Below are 27,566 nucleotides of genomic sequence, written 5' to 3' on the forward strand. Positions count from 1 at the left end.
TCAAAAACATTAAATATTTTGCAATAGGAGTGGGCTAGTGTTTGGACCAAAAGGCTGAGAATAAAGGAGGGTCTTGGGATATAGTCTGGCTGGAGCGAGACTCAGCATCTGATCTTGGGCAGAGCTTTGTGTTTCAGCCTCCCAAACTGCAGATCAAGAAAAGGCAGAACCTTACAGAAAACAAGCTATAGGCTTTGGAGGTTGAACTGTATTGGATAAATGCATTAAGAAAACAAGAACAGCACTTTATGTATAACTAGCATAAAAAACAGATTATTTTGATCATTTTCATTATGTGATCAAACAGACCCTCGTGTTAAATACTCAAAACCTCCCTGTTTTCCACAGCCCACAGAAAAAGTGTCACTGACACCTTGAAAGCAACAGGAACCACATCTGTTGCAAACACTTCATGCCTTCCTTATTTCTCTCAGAGGAAGTATGTGGCCTGTTTGGCAAGTGCCGTTCTACATGATAGGGTGAAGTTCACAACACTCTCATTAGGCTGGCTGCTTCTCGACCTGATCAGTTAGATACTGCAAGCAACATGAAAACTCCATCATGCCTGCTCCTTTCGTGAAACATCCTGCAAAGTGGAATACCATGCTCAGCATTTAAAGGTAATCATTCCTCTGATGCTTTCAGGATAGCATTCTCTACGTACTGGGCCAAACCTTCCAGTCCTTATTCAAGCTAAAGGCAGTTTTGTCCCAGTAACCAGTGCAGGATTTGGACTTTAAATATAAAAAGCCATCAAAGAGAGAGATGCAAAAGGTCCATTGGATCATCTAGTCCCTCTCCTTGCTGGTGTTTGTAAACATGAACTGAGCAAAAAGAAAAGGAGTACTTGTGGCACCTTAGAGACTAACCAATTTATTTGAGCATAAGCTTTCGTGAGCTACAGCTCACTTCATCAGATGCATAAAGTTGCATCCGATGAAGTGAGCTGTAGCTCATGAAAGCTTATGCTCAAATAAATTGGTTAGTCTCTACGGTGCCACAAGTACTCCTTTTCTTTTTGCGAATACAGACTAACATGGCTGTTACTCTGAAACATGAAATGAGCGTAAATTATATATTTCTATGAAAAAATCTTAAAATAAAATGAGAGAGGCAGACAGATGGCCAATGGTGAAGCAAACGTTTGCATGCGATAACCTATGAGAAACACCACAGATATAACAGCAGGTTCATTTCTTAAACTCAAATTGTCAGGGATTCACAAATGAGGTTTCTCTGTGTTTTGCATGGTACTTGGATTTCACCATTTGTGCAAACTAGTAAAATGTGTTGTTTCAAATGTATTTGTTATGGAATGAGTGTGCTGAATAAAAGTGACACACTCCCCTATGTTTCCCAAAGATGTGTGGGATTTAGCAATACACTTTCCATGATTACTTCTTTGCAGATGCAGGGGTTTAATAAGCAGTTAATGGAGAAAAAACACCCAGCATATTATAAATGATGAACCATGGAATTCTTCATTTGAAATGTGCTCGTTGTAAGCAACTTCCTTGGAGAACTGGGATTAGTCATGTTCTTGCTTTGGGCAATATCTCTTGGGCATTCTGAATATATCTTTGAAAAATCTCTGGGAAAAAGCAGACTACTTTCAGATATGCAACACTAATTGAAGTACCCCAACATGACATTGTCTTAAAAATAGATACTGTTTGTGAAAAAAACCGAATGGTACATATATTTTGAGCCAAATTTAGATCCATTTCTGCAGTTGCAAATATTTGGTACAAAACTGTGCTCACAATTATTTGGGCCCACAATTTAGGTTGTGAAGTCCCGAGTCCTTCAATGAGCTCGATATGGCCTGACCCCTGTGCCTGTACAGAGCCCTGCTGAAGTCAAAGGTGCTCTGTTTGGCACCATACGGAGAGCTAACTGCAGGATCGGGGTCGTAGGTCTTTAAATACCTGAGCTGTGGGTGCAATCAAGAAGCAAAATGCCAAAGCAACCTGAATTGCGCTTTCAGAAAATTGTGGCCACAATTATTTGCAGATGTAAGGAATGCTATGGGACTGAAAATGCAGCTCTTATGGTGAAATTCAAACTTTCCCATTAGAGCCTGAGTAATTGGTCTCTGTGTGGGGAAAGCCACTCCTAGACCTGCAGACAGACTAAGTGGCATCAGTGCAGCACCTCAGTGGCTACCATGCCTATGGGTTGAAATGAGATTAATACAAGAGTTTGAACAGGTTATGAACAGGACCATCTGACAGGGTTGCCTACAATAGCAGGGGACAACTTGATGACCCAGGAGGTCCTCCCAGTCCTGTTCCTAAATAGCAGCTCCAGCAACTCCACTTCCCTATGGAGGATATTGGCCCATTGGAGCCATGTAAGCATAGCTTCTATAATCGCGCCTTACCCTACATCCAGTAGGCCTCTCTGTGCCATCCTTTTTGAGACGGGCATAGAAACCTGCCAACATAGCACATAGGGGATGGAACCCTGTGTGTTTGCTCTGCCCATGTACCAAGCTTACACAGGGTTTACATGGTACAAAATGTCTGAAGTAGACTCTCCACTCTCGGGTGAATTTCAGCTAAACAATTACAGTTTCATAGGCATTTAGTTAGATGACAGAGAATCTGCTCATCCATAAGGCCACAATATGTGCTGCTATGCAATTTTCTGCCTGTCTTCTAGTGGTGTATGTTATATGCAAAATTCAGGAAAAATAGCTTAGCTTATTATATCTTGATGCAGCGCACTGTTTGTAAGTACATACTATTTATCTGCACAATCCATTTATGTACTGAAGAACCATGTCTACCACCCTTTATTTAGATCACTGGTTCCCAAACTTGTTCCGCCGCTTGTGCAGGGAAAGCCCCTGGCAGGCCGGGCCGGTTTGTTTACCTGCCGTGTCCGCAGGTTCGGCCGATCGTGGCTCCCAGTGGCCACGGTTCACTGCTCCAGGCCAATGGGAGCTGCTGGAAGTGGTGACCAGTACGTCCCTCAGCCCGCGCCACTTCCAGCAGCTCCCATTGGCCTGGAGAAGCGAACCGCAGCCACTGGGAGCCACGATCGGCCGAACCTGCGGACACAGCAGGTAAACAAACTGGCCCGGCCCGCCAGGGGCTTTCCCTGCACAAGTGGCAGAACAAGTTTGGGAACCACTGATTTAGATGAATGAAATACTACATAAGGCTGCTACCCATATACTCTGGACTCCCTTGAACTTACTTAAAAATACAACTTGGGAGCTGCGGTACAATCCAGGAGCAATTTGAAAACACAAACACGTCCCCTCTGAACAGCTCCCTTCCCATTTTCAAATGCCTAGGAGGAAAGAGGAGCTTTGGAACATGCCCCGAAGTGCACAAAATGTGCCGTTACTCTGGATAAGTGCATAACGGCAAACTATATTGTGTGCCAAATGAACTGAAATCCAAGGGCTGCACTTTGCACTTTGGATAAGTGAATTGTGGGAAAGAGTCATAACTTTTCACTCACTTCCCAAATTATTTATTTATTTTAAAACAACTGTCATTAGTGGCAGTGAAATTTAACATGGAAAATGTCACTGAGATATATTGTAAAAAGTTGCTGTAGTGACATAAAAACCTAGCTCTAATTGCATGAATGCACAAAACTTTACGTTCAGAACTTCTTAGTTTTCTAAATGCCAGGTTCTGCCAACTTTAGCCTCACTGAGCAGTTACCTGAATAGGTGAGTAGTCCCACTGATCTCAGAAGGGCTACTCGTGGAATAATTTGAAAACTAGGAGGAATAATCAATTGCACAAATACAAAATGGGAAATGACTGCCTAGGAAGAAGTACTGCACAAAAGGATCTGGAAGTTATAGTGGATGACAAACTAAATGAGAGTCAACAATGTAATACTGCTGCAAAAAAACCAAACATCATTCTGGACTGTATTAGCAGGACTTTTGTTAGCAAGACATGAGAAGTAATTCTTTCATTCTACTCAGCACTGATAAGGCCTCAACTGAGCATCACATCTCAGGAAAAATGGGGACAAATTGGAGAGAGTCCAGAGGAGAGCAATAAAAATGATTAAGGGTCTAGAAAACATGACTGATGAGGAAAGATTGAGAAAATTGGGTTTGTTTAGTCTGGAGAAGAGAAGACCGAGGGAGGATATGATAAGTCTTCAAATACGTAACAGGTTGTTATAAAACAGAGGTTGATAAATTGTTCTCCTTACCCACTGAGTACAGGACATGAAGTAATGGGCTTAAACTGAAGTAAGGGAGATTTAGGTTAGACATTAGGAAAAAAATTATGACTGTAAGGGTAGTTAAGCCCTGGTAGTTAATTATCTAGGGAGGCTGTGAAATCTCCATCTTCGGAGGTTTTTAAGACCAGATTAAATAAACCCCTGTCAGGAATGGTCTACAGAGTACTTAGTCTTGCCTCAGTGCAGGGGACTGGACTAGAGGACCTAGCAATGTCTCTTCCAGTCCTACATTTCTGAGATTCTAAGAAGGATGCAGAAACTGGCCATATGTTCTTAGTTTCAGCAGAATATACAGTTGCCTAATGTGCACATTATATTCAAGAGGTATATTCGTCGCTATGCACAAAAGTCTTACATACAGCTCAAGTGAACAGTTTTCATTTCCAAAATTTGTAAACCTGAACATTCAAGAACACTCTACATATCTTAATGTGGGGTTTAAGCAACATAACTCCCACTGAAGTGAATGAGAGTCATGAGACTAAAAAGTTTTCATATGTTTAAAGATGTAGGGTAAAATTTTCATTAGGGTCTAAGTGATTTAGGAGTAGAGCTTGCCGGGAATTTTTTGACGTCTTTTGTTGGAAAATGTTGATGTGTCAAAACTGAAACTTTTAGTGGAAACATATCAATTTCAATGAAACTTTCACTGAGAAGGACTCTCAGGAGCAGAATGGAATTTCTGGTCAAAATCTGAGAGGGAGAACGGAATTTCTGGTCAAAATGAGAGATTATCTAAATCTAGCCGATTGTGAGTATGGTCAGCAGACTGTGGCCCCAAGATTTAAGGTGTCTTTGAAATACCTAATGTAGATAAGATCAATGAAATCAGCTTTTTCTGCACAGTTCACAGACTGTTTGGTAAATACAGTAGGCACTGTGCTTAGGATTTTGTTAGGGCCAATCCTGTCAGTTTCTCAGATTAACAGCCGGAAAGAGATAAAAATCATCTGATTTTAGGTAATGGTGTCAGGACATTTTGTTTTGTTCTATTTTAAACAAGGCATTACTTAACGATTCTGACTGTGAAACTAGGCTGTAACATAAGCCAACGTCTGACTAATGGTGGTTCTATTCTATTCAGTTCTAGGTAGGTTCTTATAACAGGTCACAAAGGAACTTTCTATATAGGGGTTAGAAGGAACTTTTTCTACAGCCAAGTTCCATAACTGCTCACTGCAGTGTTTCATGCATCTTCCTCTTAAGCATTTTGTACTGACAAGACAAGATACTGGACTAGATGGATCCTGGTTTCGTCCAGTTTGGCAATTCCTATGTTACTATGGGACCTTTCAGAATCAGAAAATTTTTGAGCCATTCTTTTTTTCTTTTCTTTTTTTTTTTTAAATTTCTTTGAGCACCTACAGCAAGACCAGAATTGCGTCAAAAGGAAACTGCAAAACAATTCTTCCTGTACTTGGCAATGAAACATCAAAGCCAGCTTTGACAACAGATACGTCAATCTAATCAATTGCTTCATCACTTCAGAACTCCAAATGTTGAGAAGTACATACAAACAGAAAATACATGAGTATATATTCACCGTTTAGCTCTGACTTCCTATTATGCTAAGGTAGTGGTAATGGAAACTTTTGCTTTGTACAGTACTTCTTAGCAACTTCCCTAGTTGTGGTTTTCTGCTATTCCCCTGATAAAAGCACCGAAGTGGTGAGAGTTTTGCAAATAGATGCATGTAAAACATGCATGTAAAACATCAGCTTTCAAAAGCCAACTATATAAAAACTTGAGAGTCTGAAATTGGGTCATTTTTATGCATTGGCACAGTGGGTGCTATCCTGAATCCCCTTTTTATGTCTCCTTTGTTTTAGTTCTGAAGTGCATTGATGAAAATAAAGAGAGCAATGGGAAATACTATGAAAACAACAAGAGCCTCGGCAGAAATAAATGTGCCACCCCAAACTGGTAAGCACTTTTTAATTTCTTTGAGGAAAAAAGTTACTGGAAGCCCATGGTACATTCATATATGCATTTTTATTCACTGGTCTGACATATGAAAAAGTATGCTTGAGTGTGCTATGCAAGACCGGAGGTGTACAGTATAAGGTGTTTACTTTTAGGTGAGTTAGAACTCATTCTCTAGGAGTAATTTTTTAAAAAATTAATTTTTAAAAACAATTGCCCTTTAGTAGCACTCTTTGTGATGAGCTTCCCACAATTCAGGAGGCCCGGATCTTCTCCATAAACAAGAAATTGCACATTTCGGGTATTTCCTGTGCATGTTTTACAAAACCTATTCCCACATTTTGCTTTGCTCAGGTTTTGTTGGTTTTAATCCCAATCTGGGAATCCTAATAATAATAATTCTGCACTCACACTGATCATTTCAAACATTTGCACCAAAATTAATATGCAGCCAACTTTCCATGCTGCTAAAAGTTATATGAAGCAATGACACATTTCAAGGACGGCAGCTACCAAAGGGGGTGGGGTGGGGGTTAGGTTGTCAACTGGCCCTACGTAGACCCACAGGGAAAAAAATGTATAAGGCCTCCCACTATGCAGCCTGGATTGTGAGTCCAGGTGGGAGGGGGAAGAGACTCGTGGCATTGCTACTCCACACCACAGGCAAGTAGGTGAGGAATGGGCAGAGCTAACATGCCACAATGTGCCGGCCAGCTGGCACAAGGGGGAAGTAAGCTAGTCTTATAGAGGGATGCAGAAAATTACACCCCCCTCAGGTGCAAAAAGAGAGTAGGGGAAACAAATATGACTCTGAGTCATACTCCTTTCCCAGGGCTTCTCCGAGGATGGCCCAACTATGTGCCAGTTCTTCCTCGGGGCAAGGGATCAATCTGGCCAAGAGGGGCAGAAGCTCCAGCACTATTTTTAGCACAAGCCAAGAACCAGCACGTCTAAAGTATCGACGTTTTGGGAAGCTGAGCAGCTCGGGGATTGGTAATGGCATAAGGAGGAAGGTCCCCAGTTCAAATCCAGTTTAGACTGATACTTACTGAAAGTTGTTACTGTCAGATGACTGGGTTCGTGGTCTGTGTGAAATGAGGTGACAGTCCCAGTCCAGTTCTTTGCAGAGGTGTCCAACTTCCATTCAGTGCCCTTGTTGGTCTTCCCAACAGAAAGCAAGAACTGAATGGCCTTGAAAAATGACCTATTCTTTCTCTCATAATCACGGCCCTTTCAGGCTGGCATTGGGGAACACTGAATAGGTAGGGCAGTGAAGTTTGCATTGTTATTGACCATGCTGTACTTGTTCGGTGGATACACCCAGGACTTTAGGGCTTGATCCAATGCCCATGGAAGTCAACAGCAATCTTCCATTAACCGAAACAGGCATTGGACCAGGCCCTTAGTCTCTATGGCTGGCAATCCAGCATCTTTCAGACAATAAATTCACATTGCCAAAAACTGAATTTCTCCCTCAGTCGGTGTTTTAATGGAGTAAAGGGTTTCAGGATTCGGTCCACAATTTTATAACATTTTTAATACTTTGGAAAAAATGTTTCATCCTGGCTCATTTCAACAAGACACCAGTGATGCTGAAACGGAAGGAATGAAACAGAAGGGTGAAGGAAAGAACACTGAAGAGGAAGGAAAGGCAAAGTGGACCGTTACTTTGAGTCTGACTAGCTGTTCTGAGGTGATAACCTTTGTCTTCTGAGCCTTAGTTTTCCCTCCTATTCGGACCTGCACTCAGGTCATACCCCTACACTTTCCCTCCGCCCCCAGCTTTAGTGCTGCTCAATGCGCAAGCAACAGAGGATCTTGTATTTTAAGCACAGCACTAAGCTAGGGGTATTGCGTAAGTGGCATTACTCTAGCAGGCACCTCTGAGTCACAATTCTTCCCCTGCTTCCTCCAACCTGTGCCAGCAGGATGTTGCCAACTGAGCTGTGCCAGCCAGAAAGCAAGGGTGTGGGTGTGCCAAACCCGTGAAAAAATGCTGAAATTGGGACTGTTTTTGGCTTCATTGGCTTGTGAATTGCTTGTTGACTAGTTTTTGGCTTGTTGCTTCTTTTTGTTGATCGGCTTCTGGCAAGCGGGGGCGGGGGGCGGAGAGAGAGAGTCAGGGGTGCACAGCGGGCCCACCACAGTCCCAGACCGCACACCAGGGGGATCGAGTCACATAGAGTGTTGGCATTCTTAGGGATTGGTTTGTTTTGGCCTTGTTTTGAAATGGGATTAGCTTGATTTTTGGCTTATTGTGAAAGTCGGGGTGCTAATTTACCAGGCGAAAGTTGGCAACTGTGTGTGGGACCCAGGCTTTGCCCATTCTTTGCCCCTTCCTGCCCACTTACTTCAGAGAGGAAATCTGCTGGTGTGTAGGTAGCCCCAGTGTCTAGGTAACCAATGCATCGGTGTTACAGGTATTATGCCCCCTTACTTCCATATATGGGTGCATAGTGCAAGTCACAAGATAGTCCTTATTGAGCAAGGTAAGGATATGACTATGCTACGGCTGGAAATAAGTCTCCCAGCCTGGGACCACATACCTGTGCTAGTGGGGCTTAGGCTAGCCTGCTAAAAATAGCGGTGTGGCCATTGCAGAATTGGCTAAGCCTTGGGCTAGCCACCCAAGCTAGGAGCCGGGGGTCGGGTGGATCCAAGCTTGCGTGACTAACCAAAGCTGGTGCCACAACATCCGCACAACTATTTCTAGTGTGCTACCTGGAGCCCTGATAGCATGAATCCATTTACCCGGCCTGGGAGGCTGACTGCCAGCTACAGTATAGACGTAACCTAACATATTTCATCTTTAGCTTCATGCCTCACAAGACATCTAGGGGATATAGGCACTGTTCCCTCTAAGCTGTGTGCGTGTGTGCACACAGATCCTAAACCCCGTGCACACAGTGAAACACTGCACGCACAAAAATTTGCACAGAAGAAATTTTTTGTGCACATGGTCTGTCAAAAATTAGAGGGAACATTGGATATAGGTATCTAAAACAATCATGCACCATGTATTCGGGCATAAATACTGTAGAGAGAGCACCTGATTCAGTGGAAATAACTGTTCTTAGATTTTCTCTTTGTAACTGATGGACTGTTCCATTTTAGAGACTTCTTATATAACTAACAAACTGCTAAGGAAAGGATGGGTTTCAAAAATCTCACTCAGGTTTTAGTTTGACATAACCAAAAGCTTTTTGGGTGGGGCTGGGCCAAATGTATCAGATCCCTTCAGAGCTTGGATTAGGGGCAGAAGCATGGGTTGTATGGTCCCTGCATTGAAGTACCAGTTTTTGAATTAGCCACTGGCAAACCCAAGAGTGATTTTGGTTTTGCAAAACCAAAACCCAGGAAGGTTTGGATCCAGATTTCATTTTAAATGGAATCCCAATGTTTGTGAAATAGGGGGGGCAGCTGGGAGGGTTCAGATAAATTAGGTTATTTTGTACCATCTCTAGTGTAAACACATGCACTTTAAAAGGATGTAGCTGGTGCTATGATCACACCCCCCGGTTCAGAACTAGCAAATTAATGTGCAAAATTGAAACAAAAACAGAAGACAAATAAATTGGTTAGTCTCTAAGGTGCCACAAGTCCTCCTTTTCTTTTTGTGAAGACAAAAGAGTATGTCAGATAAGTACAGATCCTGCAGCCTAGAGACAAAGTAACACACCCCTGGTGCATAGCAGAATGCAGGCCACCACGTAAGCAAGCGAGAAGGGCTGATAAGAACAGTTAGTTTTCCACTACATATCTCAGTATGGAAACTAAACCTTGCATGAATAGCTTCATGATTTTCAAATGTGATACTAAGATACTTTCATAAAATGCAACCAGTTTAAGCAAATGCCATTTAATTTGGAACTGTCACTTGTCACTTTGCTTTGGTAGTTCAGGGCAGCAGCATGCATTTTTCAGTGTATCAGTGTATTCTTCCCTATAATTTATCTCCTTGCATTTATTTAGTTGGGGATTGGTCCTGCTTTGAGCAGGGGGTTGGATTAGATGACCTCCTGAGGTCCCTTCCAACCCTGATATTCTATGATTCTATGATTTCTCTGCCATTCCTGAAGAGGATTCTACATTATGCACTATATACACTAAGTCAGGTCTTGTAAGACTAATGTACAAGGCAGCCTTTCACAGACATCGGGATTTGTGAACTTCTGCTGCATAACAGAAAGGTAATTTGAGGCCAATTTAGGATGACCAGATGTCCCAGCTATATAGGGACAGTCCCGATTTTGGGGGATTTTTCTTATATAGGCACCTATTAACCCCCATCCCTGTCCTGATTTCTTACACTTCCTATCTGGTCACCCGAGGCCCATTCAGCTCTTAGTATCATTTTAAAATTATACAATATATCAAGCATACTACACTAGGCTAAAACCTGGGAGTTGATCCAAGAGCACATCCTGGGGAACCCATCCCACTTAACTCATTGGTACTGGCACGAGAAGCTTCTGACACCATTTACACACATGCAACATGTTGATCAATTCATTCCTCCTTTAGAGCTTGACTCTGCAAGTCCCTATGCAGAAGAATCCTTGTGCAGAACCTAAGGTTATCCTTAAGAAACCTTACTGCTCCTAACTGCCTAACAGGGCTACTTCCAAACGCGACGGTTTACAGGGCCAAACTCTTATAGAACGGCAATCTGTCCTTTGCTGAAGCATCCCCTAAATATATATCCACTAAACAGATCATCTCTCCCCTGGGCTCTGGTGTGAGAACAAGTATCCATCCAAAACTGATGTAGAAATTATTGATTTTTTCAATTATTTTCAATCCAGCAAGGTACCCCACCCACCAGCCTCAGTAATATAAGTATAAGAACAAGAATAACCTCTCTCAGCTCCTTCAAATCCCTCTTCCTCAAAGCCCACTACTTTTGGTTCGCCTTCCATTAATATTATTAATTGTCATTATTACGAAGGATTATTTGCAGAGTGGTATTGCCAGCCCAACTCCCTCCTGGCCTTGGTTCATGATGCTGGCCCCAGATTTTAATACATTGTGTGGGTTAAAAATTATCTAAAGAGGAATTAGAAAGAAACAGACCTAGCCGGAAGTATGTGTGTGCATGCAGGTGTGTGTGCGAGCGCACACTCTTGTGACCTTCCTTTTCCATTCCCGTAATGCACTTTGTTTCTTGTAATCCCTTTCTGTGCAAAGTTGAACTGAGACAGCAAGCGCGCCACAGGCCAGGGAGCGGAGTCTGTCGTTGTTAAATAAAGAATACTGTCACATCACATTATTTGAAAATATGGTCAGTAGCTGTAATTTACACTGGTTTTGAGGCAATCCCCATTACAGCAAATGGGCACAAATTGTCCCTGCCAGAACCCAGCAGAGGCTGCTAAGACCCGGGTTAGGGGAGGGGAGCAGGTAGTGTTTGCACCATCATCACCCTCGCCAGGTATTTTGCCAAAGAGCAATTTTAAATTACCACCAGGGCCCCAATGGAAGTCACAATGTACCATGCCGCTCTCTCCCCACCTCTTAGTGCTTTTCTGGCTGGCTCCAGGCCCCTCAGTAGAGGGCACTGCAGTTGCCTTCCACTGTCACAACCTTTCTCCATGCAGAATTTCCACCACTCAGGAAACCTGAACTCTGGGGTATGTTGGAAGAAGCCAGCGCATCAATCCCCATATCAGCACTGTGTGCAGAAAGATCCCCAGTAAGAGTTTGATCCTAGGAAGCCCTGAGAAGCCTCTCACTGGGAGCTGTAGAAGCTTGGTACATTTTGGGTTCAGCCCTGTGAAGATGTGAACACTTGCAGAGCGTAAATTCAGTTCCTGCTTCACTTGCAATGCAATTCTGGACTGGTGCAGGACGTTCCTCCCAAACTTCCTCCTTTCTGACCTCAGTTCTCAGAACTATGTTTGTGTGTGAATGAGGAAACCACACGAATTTACTTTTCCTTTTTTTAAAATGAAAAAGCCTCTCTTCCATCACCACGACAGCTGCAGTGTGGGGGGGTAGGAGCGCCATGCAGCCCATTAGTTACTCAGTCTAGTAACAAACCATAAACGTAATAGGAAGGAGACACTGATTTTCTGGTTTCCTATTATTTTATGAAAAGTTCCCCATCTTACTACACTTAAGGAATCTATTTTTGTACCTTTGAAAGTATTAGTAAAGACATAACGCAATGAAAGATCCCTTTATCTAATATAATACACCTGATCATCAGCATTACTCATATTGTAGTTTAAGCCATTCATGCATGATGGTATTATTCAAAGGAGGCCATTTCCTAATACTATGCATATTTATTCATTTTGCTACTTTCAGACTGAGTCTCTTCTTTCCATATGGTAATTATTAAACAAGGTCAGTCTGCAGAAGGTTTTGGCTAACTAGAAGTAAATAAAGATCTACAAACTTACAGGTGCTCCTGTTCATACTGGTGTACAGTAGGTTTTGAGGGTGACTTTCTGAAGACATCCACCCTAGCTATGAATTTTATAATCCTTTAAAAAATTACATTTTCATCTTTTCCCTAGGTCAGGAGAGCGATATCCTTGCTGTCCTCTGTGATTATCCCTCCCCAGATATAAGCCAGCCAATTTTTCACACAGGAGAAAAACTACGTGTGATATCAGAGTAAGTTGTTCCTTTTTAAATTAACCCTGATACAGCTGATGTGAGATAGGGAACAGCTTCTGGTTTATGCATTTGATGCTAGACGAATGCTGTGGTTTTTGTTTCTATTGAACAGGAGAACGTTCAAGGCCTATTGTTGCTGGGAAAGCTGCTTATTGCTCAATGTGCAGTTCCAGATGGAGCGCCTCCTTTCAGGCACTCACATAGAGCTCGATTCTGCGAGTGCTTAACTCCCACTGGTAACTCAGGCCACCAGCACCTCACAGGATTGAGCAATGGGAAATTCCAGGTGCTGAGTCAACAGGGCCCAGTTCTAAAATGTGGGCTCATCCTGCAGGATATAAAATGGGATTACTTGCATGAGACCAATTCAGCTTTGGATAGGCATTTGAGTACTTAACCAAATTGAACCTATTTTAGAGTTGGGAAGGAAAAAATTCTTTATCCTTTACCAAACTTTTCCCATAGGTTGAAGGTCTTTGGACTTTAGACGCCTGTTTGGACCCTCAGATAGAGATTACCCTGAGCCATGAATTTCAGATCTGGATCCAGATCCTACTCATCACTTTCTCAGAATTCTGAGGGATGCAGACTTACAGGTCCCATTCTGACCCTTCCCTAATGTATTACAGACATACAGACAGTTCGTCCCACACACAAAGACATATAGAGCCAGATCCTCAGCTGGAGTAAACTGAAGTCAATAATCCTGATGATCCGCTATGCCCATATTTCACAAGTAGTGGAGAGTAGCAGCCAGAGGAACTTGGCTGTGGCTCCTTGATCTTTGTCCACCCAGTCCTGACAAAAATTAGAGAAGTAACCAGTCTCCTCTAACTTTCATGAGTGGTACAAAGGACCTTACAACAGTGGAGGATCTGGGTCGTGGTGCTCTGTCAACCATTCCCCATCTGGATCATGCCCTACCCTGGATGTCCCATAAGGAGAAGGGCATATCAGGGGAGGGACCCTGGCATAGCAGGTGGAAGAGCTTCCACCAGCTTTCTGATGCTAGAATGTTTCCCTACATAAGGGCAATTGTCCATCATTGTGTAAATAGTGCTAAATGGTCTTAGCAGACTGGAGATTCCAGCCCAAAATAGCTATGCTGATTTAGATCAGCTAAGGATCCTGCCCATATATATATACACACTGTACATATGCTTCATATAGTATATAGTACAGTCTAACTGTTAATATGGAACTTTGAAAACAAGATACACGTAGCACATATTTTTGTTTGTATGTTTGTCTGTTATGTACTGATCAACAAGTGCCGAAGTAAGCATTAAATGGAAAGTTCTCTTCCTGTTTTGATTCAGGTATAGTGCAGAAAAAAACCTTGCAATGTTCTGTGCAAATAGGCACAACTCTCCTAAACTGAAGATCTATTCTCCCCGCTGGGGTATGTGTGGATGTCAATGAGAGCTATGGGTATGCATACAATAGCAGGAGGTACAGTCTCTCTCAGGTCATTCGAGAAATACACCTCTCCGGGAAAGAAAAGGAGAGACGCTAGGTTGGTTAGAGCAGCAGTGACAGGAGAGCTGCCAGGTCAAACTCAACCGTTCTATGCTGCACACATTGCTCCTGTTATGATATTTTTCTAAGCCTTTTATTCAAACAACTCTGTAAAGGAGAGACAGTTCACAAGGAATAATGCTGAAATCACCACACTCACTTGGAACTCAAAACATTGCTGGTAATCATCTGCATGAGTCAGGGCAGCAATACAAAACACAGAATCTACTCAGAATAGATTACCTGTAATGATCACTAGTAACTGGAGATGGTTAACAGTGTTAGGTAAGCAGTGCCAGATTGGCCCCTGTGAAGATATAAGGAATACCATTCCGTGGAGGTCAGAGGCCAGCAGTTGACTTACTGGCTGGCTGATTACCCTTGCCCACTGCACCTGGAAAAAGACCTCCAGCTTAACTGGCTGATCCTCATCAAAGGAGGAGCAGGAAATGGAGGGCACTGCCATACCTCCCGGAGGCTGGAGCTACTGTTGGGAGGAACTGCTCCCAGAAACAAAAATGGACAGAAGGGAGACTGCAAGAAGTCCTATTATCAAAAGGCTCTGAGGTAAGAGCCAGGAACTATGGGTTGAGGAACTTATGCAGGGGTGAGAGAGAGATTAGCTTGTTGAGGAGACTGGGGCAGGAAGAGAGAAGAAACCACAACAACTGACTCTGCTGAAAACTATCTTCCTTGGATTGGGTGAGAAGGTTCAAGGCAGAATTCCCCCAGCCAGAACTGGCTCATCAAGAGCAAGCTGGGGTCCAGTTGGAAAATGCACTATGAGACAGACCCCAACCTCTTAGAGCCCCTCACAGTCCGCTCACTCCCTGGACATCATTCATTAGGGGCAGAGTTAACTCAGGGTGGAGGTCCTAGTTTGGATAAAAGAAGAAATAGGAGTCTACTCAGGAGAGACTTTTTTCTGGGCAAGGTTTTGAGACTGAGGGGGTATTTTTTAATTATTCTTGCCTAACTGGATAATAAGAGGATATGTGAAAATACCACGAGTAAAGTTATTCTCATGGTATGTTTTACCTCACGTAGAAACAGGATATCCCAAAGATTTCACACACTAAAACCCTGCAGCCTTGAGATTTCCAGCCCTTATTGACAGAGTTGGGTGATGCAGGTAATTATCGAGTTCGGGGCAGGGTTACTGAACCAAACTGAACCTTCTGAGGTTTGCCATCACTGTTGCTCACCCGTGACAGTAACAAGAATGCCAAAAACTGGAACCTCTTTCTTATTCTCAGTGGGTTCTATTCACTCTCAGCATACACACTCAGGGCTGGATCCTAGGCTGGTGTAAACTGGCACATCTCTGCTGATTTCAACAGAGTGATGCTGATTTACACAGCAAGGCAGAGCCCAATGCTGATTTTCACTCTAAGCACTGTGATGAACCTTCTAAAAGAACTTTCAAATTGCATGCAGTTCACAGTTGCAATAGAGATACAAAACCTCAGAAAACAAGGGGGGAAAACAACGGTTATTATCATATCTGTAACCCCTTCCATTAATGACTTAAGCTTCACACCATCCCCGTGAGAAGTAATATCGCTGTTGCCTTCTAACAGATGGGGAAACTGAAACACAGGTAAGTGAGGGCTTGTCTTCATGTACAGCGCTGCAGCTGTGCTGCAGTAGCACATTAGTGGACATGCTGTACGTCCCGGGAGAGCTTCTCCTGTCATCACAGTTAATCCACCTCCCTGAGAGGCGGTAGCTATGTCAACGGGAGACACTCTCCCACTGACATAGCACCGTCTATGTGGCAGGATAGGTTGGTTTAACTGTTTCGCTCAGGGCTATGGATTTTTCAGTAGTTACACTGATATAGGTTGGTAGCGTGGACCTGGCCTAAGTGATTTGCCCAAGATCACAAAGAAAGTTTGATGAAGAGCCGGGAAAAGAACTCAGGTGTCTCGACTCCCAGTTCTATTGCTTCAGCCACCAGGCCGTCCTATTCGTCAGTGCCTGACCTGCAGTTCATTGAAGTAAATGAAAAGATTCCCACTGACAACAGTGGGCTGTAAATCAGTCCTATTAGACTGTAAATCCAATCTCCAACTAGACTTTACTAATGCTCTGTTTCTAGCTGTAATAAAGATGTTCAATATGGGAAACTTATTTTTGACTACAGGAATAGGTTTCACTACTTAAGCAGCAAATGGAACAAATTTATTGTTTAATATTTAGCTTATTTCTGTGACCAATTTAAACAATAATGCAGCAAACAGTGAGATTTAGAAGATGAAATAATGTGAACAAAAGAAACGTAGATCTATGCGTGTGTTTCTGATTACTCAGATTAGTTAACAAATATTGCATGTTAGCCCATTTTCTGCCTTAGCATGTTTCTAAAATGAAGGCAGGCTCCCCAAACACATTTGACCACACTCATCTTCTTGCTTTGACAGTGAAGGAGGTTGGTGGAGAGTCCATTCCCTCACTACAGGTCGAGAAAACTACATTCCAGGAAAATGCGTAGCAAAAGTTTACCATGGGTGAGTACATGCTTTCTCCACAGCATTCCAAAACTACAGGTGCTGCTATTTCACACATACCATAGTTTATAGTATCAACATTTCATCCTTAATTAGGGGCCCTAAGTACTATCATAATCCAAATAGTATAATAACAACGACTACCACCACCACCACCAGCAGCAGTCTGCTAGGAAAATCTACGTCAAGCAGAGATGACCTGAATTAAATATCTACATCTGAATTTCTTTTCACTTTGGGGATATTTCAATCCAGATCTAAATTTAGCAGCTGTTTTTAGCAAAGCAAAACTCCAGTTCCAAACACGCAGAAAAACTTCTGATCCACTTCTGGATTCAAGCTGCGAGTTTTGGGCACATCTCGAATTTTAAGATACTGATAAAAAGATCCAACTTATAAGAACTCAGGTGAAATTCACTGCTATGCACAAGGCCTATGCACTATTTAAGTCTCAATTAAGACAATGTGGCTTGAGTGGGTCCCTGGGCTGGTCTTCTGCACAGGGGTGAATTCCCCCCTGGTGAAGGAAAACTCAGTTTGAGACAAAACTGGAGTTCATATGAAAAACAGACCAACTAGAATAAAAGGGAAACTTCAAAAGGCTAATGAGATCATTCAAGAAGTGAATCCCTGCACATTAGAATAGATACTGAAGGTTCAGAGGTTGGTTACTGCCCTCAGCCCCAACTGAGGAAATCCATTAAAGCATCTGCCTAAGTCTGTCACTATTTAGCAAAGCATTTTACCTGCTTAACTTTAGGCATGTCCTTAAATTCTATTGACTTCAATGGGAATTAGCCCATGCTTATAGCTAAGCATGTGCTGAAGCCTCCTACCGAAGGTATTAGATACCTGACAGTAGGTGGTAGAGAAAATCGGCATGCCCGGTTCTACTCTCCCTCCGGTAAAGCCCACTGAATTAGACTGGTGTAAAACCAGAGTAAAGTGAGATCAGAATCTGACCTAGCATATGCAGAATAATTACACCTTTGTCCATGGATTAATAAATGTGGGTAATGACTCACAACAATAAGAGGTTTAGTTATTTAAACTCAGTGACTTTGTTTAACACTAGTAAATGTTAGTGTTTCAAATTAATCAAGCTTGAAGGGTTTTTCCCTTTCTTATAGGGCCATTCTTAATGAAAGTACTGGCATGAGTGAGAAGAGCAGATTTACCCCATAAACTGAGAAATAATCCTGGGAATAGTTAAGAAAGCAACTGCAGAAGGTTACAGTGTCATTTTTGCAGTCACTTTTCTAGCTAGTCTTGCACTTTAAGGGCCACACGCTGCTCTCTTTCTCATCCATGTCATTTTAGAACTTCTTTTCCTGTTTCACAGTTGGTTATTTGAAGGGCTGGGAAGAGAAAAAGCAGAGGAACTTCTACAGCTTCCTGACACCAAGGTTGGCTCCTTCATGATTAGAGAGAGCGAAACCAGGAAAGGTGAGAAAACATAACATTCCCCCCTGCCCATCTCAGACTGCGACATCTCCTTTCAACTGGGCTTTCCATAGCTCTTAATTCTCTGCCTTTTTCACTTCACACACATCAGTCCAGAATTCTAAACCATATGTAATAAAAAAACCCAACATATTGCACAGTGCAACATCTTCAGCAATCACCTACATAACAAGCAGTGCTGGAAACATGGAAAACTACGGCTTTGGAGAGTTCCCTAATCACTGGCACATACAAAACATTTAAACATTGTTTATTTGGGTTGTAGCACCCAAAATGCCCCAAGGTCACAAGGCATTTCAAACAGAGAGGAAGACCCAAAGGATGGGCAAAAGGGTCCCACCCTTTGCCACAGTCCACAAAGATGCACAAAGGTTGGGGGTGGGGGTGGAAAGGAGCGTAAAATACATAAAGAGTAACTAAACACACTTCTTATTTAGATGTGTGGTTGTTTTGTTTTAAACTAAACACTTGACATTTTCTTCTGACCATCCTTCCATCACCAGACTGGTTGGTCAGAAAATGGGCTCATCCCCTAAGGAAAATTTAAACTTTTTGTCAAAAAATTAAAACCTAAAACATTTCAGCCAAAACCCAAAAAACATTGATTTGGGTGGTGCCTCAGGGGAGTTGTTATGTGGGTATCTCACACCTTCATTCTCCTCTGTAGGCTCGGCTCCCTGGCTGGACTACATCTCCCATGATGCACAATGGTCTCCTCTTTTGCTGAGCAATGCATCAAGGTGTCCCTGACCATAGTATTTCATGGGAGATGTAGTCTGGCTGGGGAGCACAGTTTTTCACTTTTTATGTGTGTGTTTTTGACAAAGCATCAGAGTTTTCCTCAAACCAGACTCTTTGTGAAACATTTTGACAGTAAATTAGGTTTTTGACAAAACACTCTTTGGAAATTTTTCATCCAGCCTGAATTTAAATCGCCTCTCAGCAATTCCCAGCTTCAGTTCTAATGAGTGTACTCTTCCTTCTTAACATTCGGTCCCTTCCCTCCTCACAAATGAGTAGCTCATTTATAAGTTTGATAGCAACACAAAGTGTTTTCATTTTACAAACACACAGAAGTTTCACACCCAGAGGGAAGGATGGTGAACAAACTTTACTGAGTCACCTTGCATATTTTTAACTTTGCAAGGTGCAGGGTGATGGGCACAGTAGAAGAACATGAATAGAATAGGGCCCCCTCTGGCCTGTTAAGGAATGGTATTAATGGGTTTCAAAGGGAGTGTCCATAGTAGTCCTCCTGCTCACATGGCTCCAATATAGAGTTTCCAACAAGTGCAGGGTGAAGAATTAAATGTGAAAAAATTCTCAGAGCTCCATGGAAAGACAGCAAGGGGAAGAAATTAAATAAAAAACAAACAGGTGGGGATTTTCAAAAGTTCCTAAGGACTCTCATTCCAATCTAACTTTTTTGGGCCCTTTTGAAAATCCTACCAACAAGCATAAAGGAAAAATTGTTGGAGCTTTAGAATGACTCACTCACCTTCAGGGATTTAAGGCTGTAACTGCTGACCCACTGCTCCATCTCTCTAGATCTGAGATCTATAAATCAGAAAGGTCATTTCACCTTTTTCAGATTCTTCCAGGGCACACCTGTTACTGTGGTACCACATTTCAGAGCTGCTCTGGCTTTAGTCAGCATCCACAGAGGTCTGTGAAATGAGCCTTTGTTTTCCTAGGATTGTGACTACTTGATGTCATTTGGTTCTCCGCTTTCTGCAGGATTATATTCCTTGTCAGTCCGGCACAGGCAAGTGAAACATTACAGGATCTTCCGCTTGCCGAATAACTGGTATTACATCTCTCCACGGCAAACATTTCAGTGCCTTGAGGACCTTGTGAATCACTATTCAGGTAAGTCCCTTGAGACTTGTAACTGCAGGAACACAATAGGTTCCACCAGCAACTGTAAGATATCATGCAGTGCATGGCACAGGGGGGTCCTGAGACATGACTCAGGATCTTAGGTGTTACTGTAGTACAAAATAAATAATAATTAATAAGAGAAATTTGGCTTCTGCCCACTGTATTTTTTTTTACTTCACTTCATACCTCAATTCATATCTCCCCCGTTCCTCCACTATTAATCCAGCAGAAAGAAAGACTATAGCTCAGCTGAGTACAGGCAGTACAGATAGACAAAGCCATGTTAAATGAAACGAGACTCTGATAATGGTTACAGCTAACACTGTTCAATGTAGCACCACAACAGCGTTTCCCCCCTGGAATGATGTGTCAACTGTATTAGCTTGTTCACACCTACCATACTACACAACCTTGTTTGTATCAGTGCATGCTGGGAAAATTAGTCAGTTTCTCTGTTATTGCCTTAGCTGCTTAGTTCTGGATTTATATTACTGTAACTCAGAGCAAATATGGCCTAAGACCTCAAAGTTTGTGTAATCATTATGGACTAAATTCTGATCTCAGTTTTACTGATGTCAGTCCAGAGAAACTACTTTGGTTTTAATGGAGTTACTCCAGATTTATGTCAGTGCAACTCAGATCAGAAAGTAGTCTTATATCAAATACCACAGTTAAGTAAGTGCTGCAATGACATCATATGAAAACCAGAAAGGTTTAAAATGAAAGAGGAAGAAGGACTGGAATAAACTAATCACACCATACTTGTGAAGAATAAATGGTTCTAGTCTTTCAATTAATAACAACAATGAAATCATTTAAAAGGTGTGAAGCCACAATATTTGCATAATGCTGGCCAAATTGAAATACTGTGTGTAGGCCAAAAAGCCTACTTTTAAGAAAGGAAGGAAAATGTTCTGTTTAATGACTTGTATGTTGATGTAGTAATGTGATAAAAGGAATTTTTTAGACCAGTCTGTGGAAGGAAGCAGTAATAAACTTGACAGGATACTAATCTCTTTTCTGAAATGTTTTAGTTAGTTGATTTTTCCCTTTTTTAAAAAAAAATATTTCTGTAAAGAAAGGACATGAGAATCTGAAACTTTATAATCCATAACATCTGGATGGCAATGATCAACATTTTGTCTCTGAATGACTTTCGCCTCTCTGAGAATATATAAAATTGATAGTGAAATAAGTGTATGGAAAAAACCCCAGAATTTACCAATTACATAGTGCTATTCATTAGCACAGGTTAGAGCAGTCAAGGGGCAGCTCTACTTTGTACATTGGAATATTTTACAGTATTCACATGTGGTGAACATGTGTTGATGCTTTGGTTGGGTAAGTTACACATGATGGACCTGATTGTCTGCCGCTTTGTCTTTTGCATAATCATGTACAGCAGTGCAGAGTGAGAGCAGAGTAGGTGGAAGTACTACCCAGTCAGAATGGTAGCATTTTACACCCATGTTGTGCCCTAATGGTGAATGCACTGGCCTAGGACCAGGAAGACCAACATTCAAATCCCTGGTCTCCCACAATTTTTTTGTGAGACATTGGGGAAGTCAGTCTCTCTATGCCTCAGGTGCCCACCTATGAAAGGGGGAATAACAGTCCTTCCCTTCCCACAAGGGTTTTGGGAGGCTAAATGCATTAACGATGATGAGGAGTAAAGTAATGGATGCCATACAAATACCTCAGTGAGGTGTAAGTGACTATGCAAATGGCAAGGCAGTGCAAAATCCGGCTCTATTTCTCCAAATCAACACCCCTCTTTTGTCTGATATACCCAGTCAGAGTCCACATCCTTCTACATAACCTCAACAAGCTATGTGATACAAGGTGCTTCTGAATACCAACACTTTAAGAATATAACTAAATCAAAAGCCTCATTATACACATTTAAACTGTGCTAGAATCCTGTATGTGCTCTTCTCAAACAGGAACCTAATTAGGAATAGAACTAAGCTTCAAGAATACGGCATAGTTATCAACTTGCCATGTGTATATTTCAATCAATTCTGCCCCAATGCACTTTACTGCACCAATATTCCCTCTAATTTTTTACATCCATGTGCAGAATGAATTTTGTTATGTGCACCAATATGAGGTGATGTGTGGTGGGGATGGGGCCGAGGAGTTCAGAGTGTGGGAGGGGGATCAGGGCTGGGGCAGAGGGTTGGGGTGCTGGGGGGGGAAAGAGGGCTCTGGCTAGGGGTGCGGGCTCTGGGGTGGGGCTAGAGATGAGGGGATTGGGATGCTGGAAGGGGCTCAGGGCTGGGGTAGAGGTGTGGGAGGGGGGTGCGAGCTCTGGGGTGGGGCCAAGGATGCAGGCTGCCCCAGGGCTGTGGCGGGGAGAGAGGACTCCCCTCAACCCTCTCTCGCCGCAGCAGCTCAGGGCTGGGTGAGAGGTACCTCTTTTGGGCTGCAGCAGCTCCGGCAGGCTTGGCTGGCCCGGGGGAGAGGTGCTTCTCCCCAGCAGCTCCGGTGGATCTAGACCGGGCCAGGGGAGGGGCTCCTCTCCCCAGCAGCTCCAGCGGGGTGGGGCAAGGCTGGGCTGGGCCCAGCCGGACGTGGGGCTCCTCTCCCCAGCAGCTCCAGTGGAGCTGGGCTGGGCTGGGGGAGGGGCACCTCTCCCCGGCTGGGTGGCCCTTGATAGTCTGCTGCATGACCGTGCAGCTTATGGAGAACTTAGCTGCATACCATCATTGCCACAAATAGATCTGTTTTTTACTCACTGTGGCTACTATTCACCCTGAGCCCAAAGCCAGCACAAGGTTCAACCACTCTCAAAATAGGGCTTAGGTGGGAGATAAGTTGTGCACAGGCCTCGTATGGCCTTATGCTCAGGGGTGTTATCATTAATAGAAAGGGTGTAGTTAGCTCTAGAAAGTCTGATGCCCTCAGCAGTTATACTGGAGTTATAGCAATGTAAGAACTGTGGTAAGCAAGTAGGCTCAAACATAAGTAGCAGCATGTTACAATAAAACAGCTAGTAACAAAGAACAAAACCACCTAACACAGTATGCCATAATGTAATTCAACAATTGTATGCCACAGTGTCCAGCGTCTAAATGACTATTCTACTTACCACACACTCATCTCCAAGAACATTTAGTGAAGAAAACATTGGTGATGGCAAATGAGATGCTATTGCGCAATATTGGATAACTCATCCTGTATTGGTTTCTTCATTCAGAGGTACCTGATGGTCTGTGCTGTACCCTTACAACACCCTGTCTTGCTCAGTGCACGAACAACAATGCAGCAAGGAACCAAGAACCGCCTGTCGTGATGAGGAACAAAAACTTCAACTGGAAAAACATTCACAGGTACCACATCTTCCATACAGCATCTGAGTCTACATGCTTATTTTCAACATGTTAAATATATACTTGCAATTACAGAAAATAATAAGAAACTATTCACTTCTGCTGATGTCAATATTAAGGCTTAAGGCTGAAATTTCCCAAGCCACTGAAGGCTTTGTAACAGGGGAATTGGACATCCAAATCTCTCAGGTGACTGAACATTTCAGTCTAAGTGTTCACTGATGCAAATTTTGCTGCATTTAACTGCCTCCACGGGTTCTTATTGGCAGATATAGGGCTCCTATGGGTAACGTGGTTGACAATGAAGTCTGCCAAGGATATTCCCCAGTAAAGACATACACACACAGTTTACACTGGCTGAGAATCTGGCCTACTATATCTAAGAATGAATCCACTTAATCTGAAAAAGCTTCAGTTTACCCAAATTGCAGCAACACAGGCCACCATGAACAAATTATCCCAGATTTCAGCTCTCTGCACGGGCTCCTAATTTAATACAGAGCCCAGTTGAATGCCTTTCATGATATTCAAAGCCCTCCATGGGATTTGTAGAACCATGAGTGGAACTGGAGAAAGAGGGTCATGTTTCAGGAGGGAGATAGTTTGGCATCACACCAGCGGCTCAGGTAGGTAATATCAGACAAAAAGCAAGCCTTTCAGCATAGAACACGTCTCTAGGCATGCTCTGTAGAGATCTCTTTCCTACAAATCTAGTTGCCTGTAGCTAGATCTAGCCACCTGAGAGATCACCTCTCCCTCCACAACTAGATCCTACCAAGGCAGTTACTATCCACCTAACTTGTGCTGCTGTCAACCAGTGTGGGAGGGGCTCATGAAAGCATGGAGCTGGGCTTGGACAGAGAAAGCTACTCCCACAAGAAATAAGAATGACCATACAGAAATAATCATTTTAGAAATACATGCTCAACTCATTTCTTCAATTTAACCTTCTCTCAATAAGCTATGCAGCTCCCTCCTCTCCTCAAAACAACCTCATTCACTTGCTCACACAGACAAAACCCATACACTACTCAAGCTATTTCTCCTACAAGCTGGAAAGAAAGATTTTCGTTCTTTTTTTCTGTATTTTATATATATCAAAGTTGCTCAGATATTACTGTGATGAGGGACATTTAAGGAAACAGATGAGACACAGAATTGATCACAATCAACTGTGAGCCAGGAGTTTTCTTATATGCAACCATGTAGCACTAACAAACTAGTAAATCCAGTATACGTAACTTTTTTTTTTTTAAGGCTGCAGATAAGTAACGAAGAACCAGAAAACACACTGGCCATGGATGATTCCTGTCTCAGCTATGGCCTCAGGGAAAGTATCGCCTCTTACATCTCCCTAGCAGGGGAGGACAACTCTTCTTTTCTGAGTACTAGAAAGAAAAAAAGCCAGTCTCTCATATACACTGGAAGCAAACGCAAGAGTACCCTCCATTTGCCAACTACATATTATGAAGAATGAACCTGAGACAGATGCAGTCCACAGAAAAAGAACTGAGATGTAAGAGCAAACCATGATTACCAGGCAGTCCTACCACAGCTGAAAGACACGCATACCAGCGGATGATCAAAGAGGAGATTGAAGGAAATGAAGCCAAAATTAATGCTGGTTTTGTCTTTGTATGTATTTTGAATGTTAACCAGATACTTAAAAAAAAGCAACCTGTCTCAGTACTCTGTACGTAAATAATAACACACTGCACCTTTAATTTGCTCATGCACAGGTTATAATTTAAGTTGAGAGAGGAACTCTAACTAAAAAATGATAAAGTGAAGCAAATGACTACTCAACAAAAGGTGAAATCACTGCACCAAGGGCCAGAGCAAGGTTTGGGCACCACTTAAGACTCACTTGAGCCTTCATACTAGGCCTTATGTTGGCACCATCCTCGAGAGAGAATATTACATAGTGTTATTTGAAAAGGATGGGTTTGCTGTTCATCACCTTTTCGGCATCACTAGAAGACTCTCAGAAATAAGGCTATTCTCTTTTGGATGCAAAGTTATTTCCATTTCTGCTGCAGAGAAATCAGGAGCTCCCTGGCTCCCCAAAGACAATTAAAACGCAGCTGGTATCTAGCTTCCAAGAACTGCTTTGGTGACACTGAATCTAGACTGAATTTCGTTGTCTTCGAAAAAAACAAAACAAACCTGCTCTTTGCAATGGTTTAACCCAGCTGCTGGCAATGCCAAGTGAAATCACAAGACAGAGTAATCTTGGAATTGTTCTTCTCAGTGAGCTAAATGGCTTCAAAGTGGATACACGGTTGTAACAGAGTAGAATTCAGCTGCTCAGACCCAATCTAGTAATATATACCAGGAAGCAAAGGTTTTAAAGTGAAATATGTTCAGATTAGGTCCTACAGTCACAGTGAGTTGCAGTATGTCTGAAATTTGTGTGAAAGTGCTCAGATTTCAAGTTAATTTCTTGAAAGCTGCATATATTTATGTATAATATTTATATTAAATGCTTTTTATTTTAAACTATATAATAGTTTAGCAGCAACAGGTACAAGAGATTTTTTTTCTGAACATCTTTTCTGAAAAGATACATGAAATAGCAATAAGAGAGGGGTTCCCAAACTTTTTAACTGCATAACCCCATTTTAATGAATTTCCTGCCAGGACCCCAGGCAGCATGGAGGATACCATTTTGAAGAGCAAAACGGTGTCCTCCACACAGCGTGACCGCACACACACCATATGTGAGGTCACACCACAGAGAGGATACCATTTTGCTCTACAAAATTGCATCTTCTGCACACTGTGACCTCATATGTATGGTGCACGTGAAATCACTCTGAGCAAAATGGCATTCTCCATGCATTGTGACCTCTCACATGCTGTACATGTAAGGTCATGCTGTGCAGATCAAAATGGAGTCCTCTGCATAGTAGGGATGGCTGTGACCCCATCAGCTGATGGCACGACCCCATTTGGGGTTGCAACCCACAGTTTGGGAACAGCTGCAATTAGATATTACCTAAAGCCATCTAGTGACCAATAGATTGAACCATCATAGACTAGAGTATCTTCTGATGCATTTGTGTCTTTTTTTGTATGTCTGTAAATGAGATCACAATCTGGCCTTTTGAACCCTGATTTTCCAGTGCCTTCAGCTTCCGATAGTCATTTACACCTGTAGGAATAAAACTGTACCCATGTACATGAATTGAGATTTTTTAATTTAATACAGCCACTCTGCATAGGTCTAAATGACTATCCAAGGTAGGGAGCACTGGAGAATTGGGTCCTTTATGGATATCTTCTGTACTTGTCTTTTAGCACAATCTGTGTATGTCTGTACTTTTTAGATCCTATAACAGATCATCTACACTAGTGATAAAAGTTCACAGTGATCGATGTAAACAGTCCATAGTCTGATTAAAAACATTTGGGAACGTTAAAACGTGAATGTAACTTACTTACAAATAGTGACCACCACAAAACAAAATGGACTCAGGAACTCTAGATGTTTGTACACTCTAATATATTGCTACTAAAGGGTCCGGCTCTTAACCAATGAAGCATATATGTGAAGCATTACCATTTTCTAAATCACGTCTTTGTATTTATTTCCCATTGAAATAAAATGTAATCGCTATTTAGCGCTATGTTAAGTTTGTTGTCTAGGGTAACCTGAGGGATCATTAGCATATAGGCATTACAACACACACTCTTAGCTTACTAGCACACGCCCCTCTTTGTGTGTGAATATTTCAAGAAACTATTTTAATATTTACAGTACAGTAGTGAGCTGTCAAACTCATTCTAATGAAAGGGACAAATTACATTTTAAATTACGGTTTGATGGCCTGTACTACAAAGTTAGGATCATACACCACCCTCCATCCACAGCAGATCTCTCTCTGATACGTCAGGGTTATGCACAAAGACAGAGGAAAACTATATTTTTAGTTAGGCCTTGTGTAAAACTTTCAAAAGCAGGTAAGTTACTGTGGAGCATAAGTCCCAGTTCCAAAGTGACTTCAGTGCATGTGTCTCATCAAAAGTCCCTTGTCTCTATCAAAGTTCCACTAGTTTAACTAAAGGTGGAATAACTGACTTAGTTATT

At 42.3% G+C, this 27,566-nt stretch overlaps 2 protein-coding genes across 3 annotated transcripts in view; one reads left to right on the forward strand and one right to left on the reverse strand.

Annotated features, from left to right (window-relative positions):
• The window catches only part of TG (thyroglobulin), a 204,126-nt gene that overhangs the window by 52,885 nt on the left and 123,675 nt on the right, over window positions 1-27,566 (reverse strand). The window lies entirely within an intron of this gene.
• Window positions 443-27,095, forward strand: SLA (Src like adaptor). 2 transcript variants are annotated; one of them, XM_073330073.2, is made up of 8 exons: window positions 443-620; window positions 6,054-6,147; window positions 12,669-12,768; window positions 16,713-16,799; window positions 18,142-18,245; window positions 20,001-20,132; window positions 23,344-23,476; window positions 24,734-27,095. In XM_073330073.2, exons 2-8 carry the CDS (start codon window positions 6,069-6,071, stop codon window positions 24,951-24,953), a joined length of 855 nt encoding a protein of 284 aa, XP_073186174.1. In that variant the 5' UTR covers window positions 443-620; window positions 6,054-6,068; the 3' UTR covers window positions 24,954-27,095. The 2 variants fall into 2 exon arrangements, with proteins under 2 accessions (XP_073186174.1, XP_073186175.1); XM_073330074.2 differs by lacking the exons at window positions 443-620; window positions 12,669-12,768 and having other exon boundaries at window positions 6,069-6,147.

The sequence above is a fragment of the Lepidochelys kempii genome, chromosome 2, assembly GCF_965140285.1.
Source record: "Lepidochelys kempii isolate rLepKem1 chromosome 2, rLepKem1.hap1, whole genome shotgun sequence".
Lineage (NCBI taxonomy): Eukaryota > Metazoa > Chordata > Testudines > Cheloniidae > Lepidochelys > Lepidochelys kempii.

Coding starts and splice junctions, on each gene's coding strand:
- SLA (XM_073330073.2), top strand. CDS start 6,069: ATGAAAATAAAGAGAGCAATGGGAAATACTATGAAAACAACAAGAGCC. Junction 18,246..20,000: donor AGAGAGCGAAACCAGGAAAG/GTGAGAAAACAT, acceptor CGCTTTCTGCAG/GATTATATTCCTTGTCAGTC. Junction 20,133..23,343: donor CCTTGTGAATCACTATTCAG/GTAAGTCCCTTG, acceptor TTCTTCATTCAG/AGGTACCTGATGGTCTGTGC.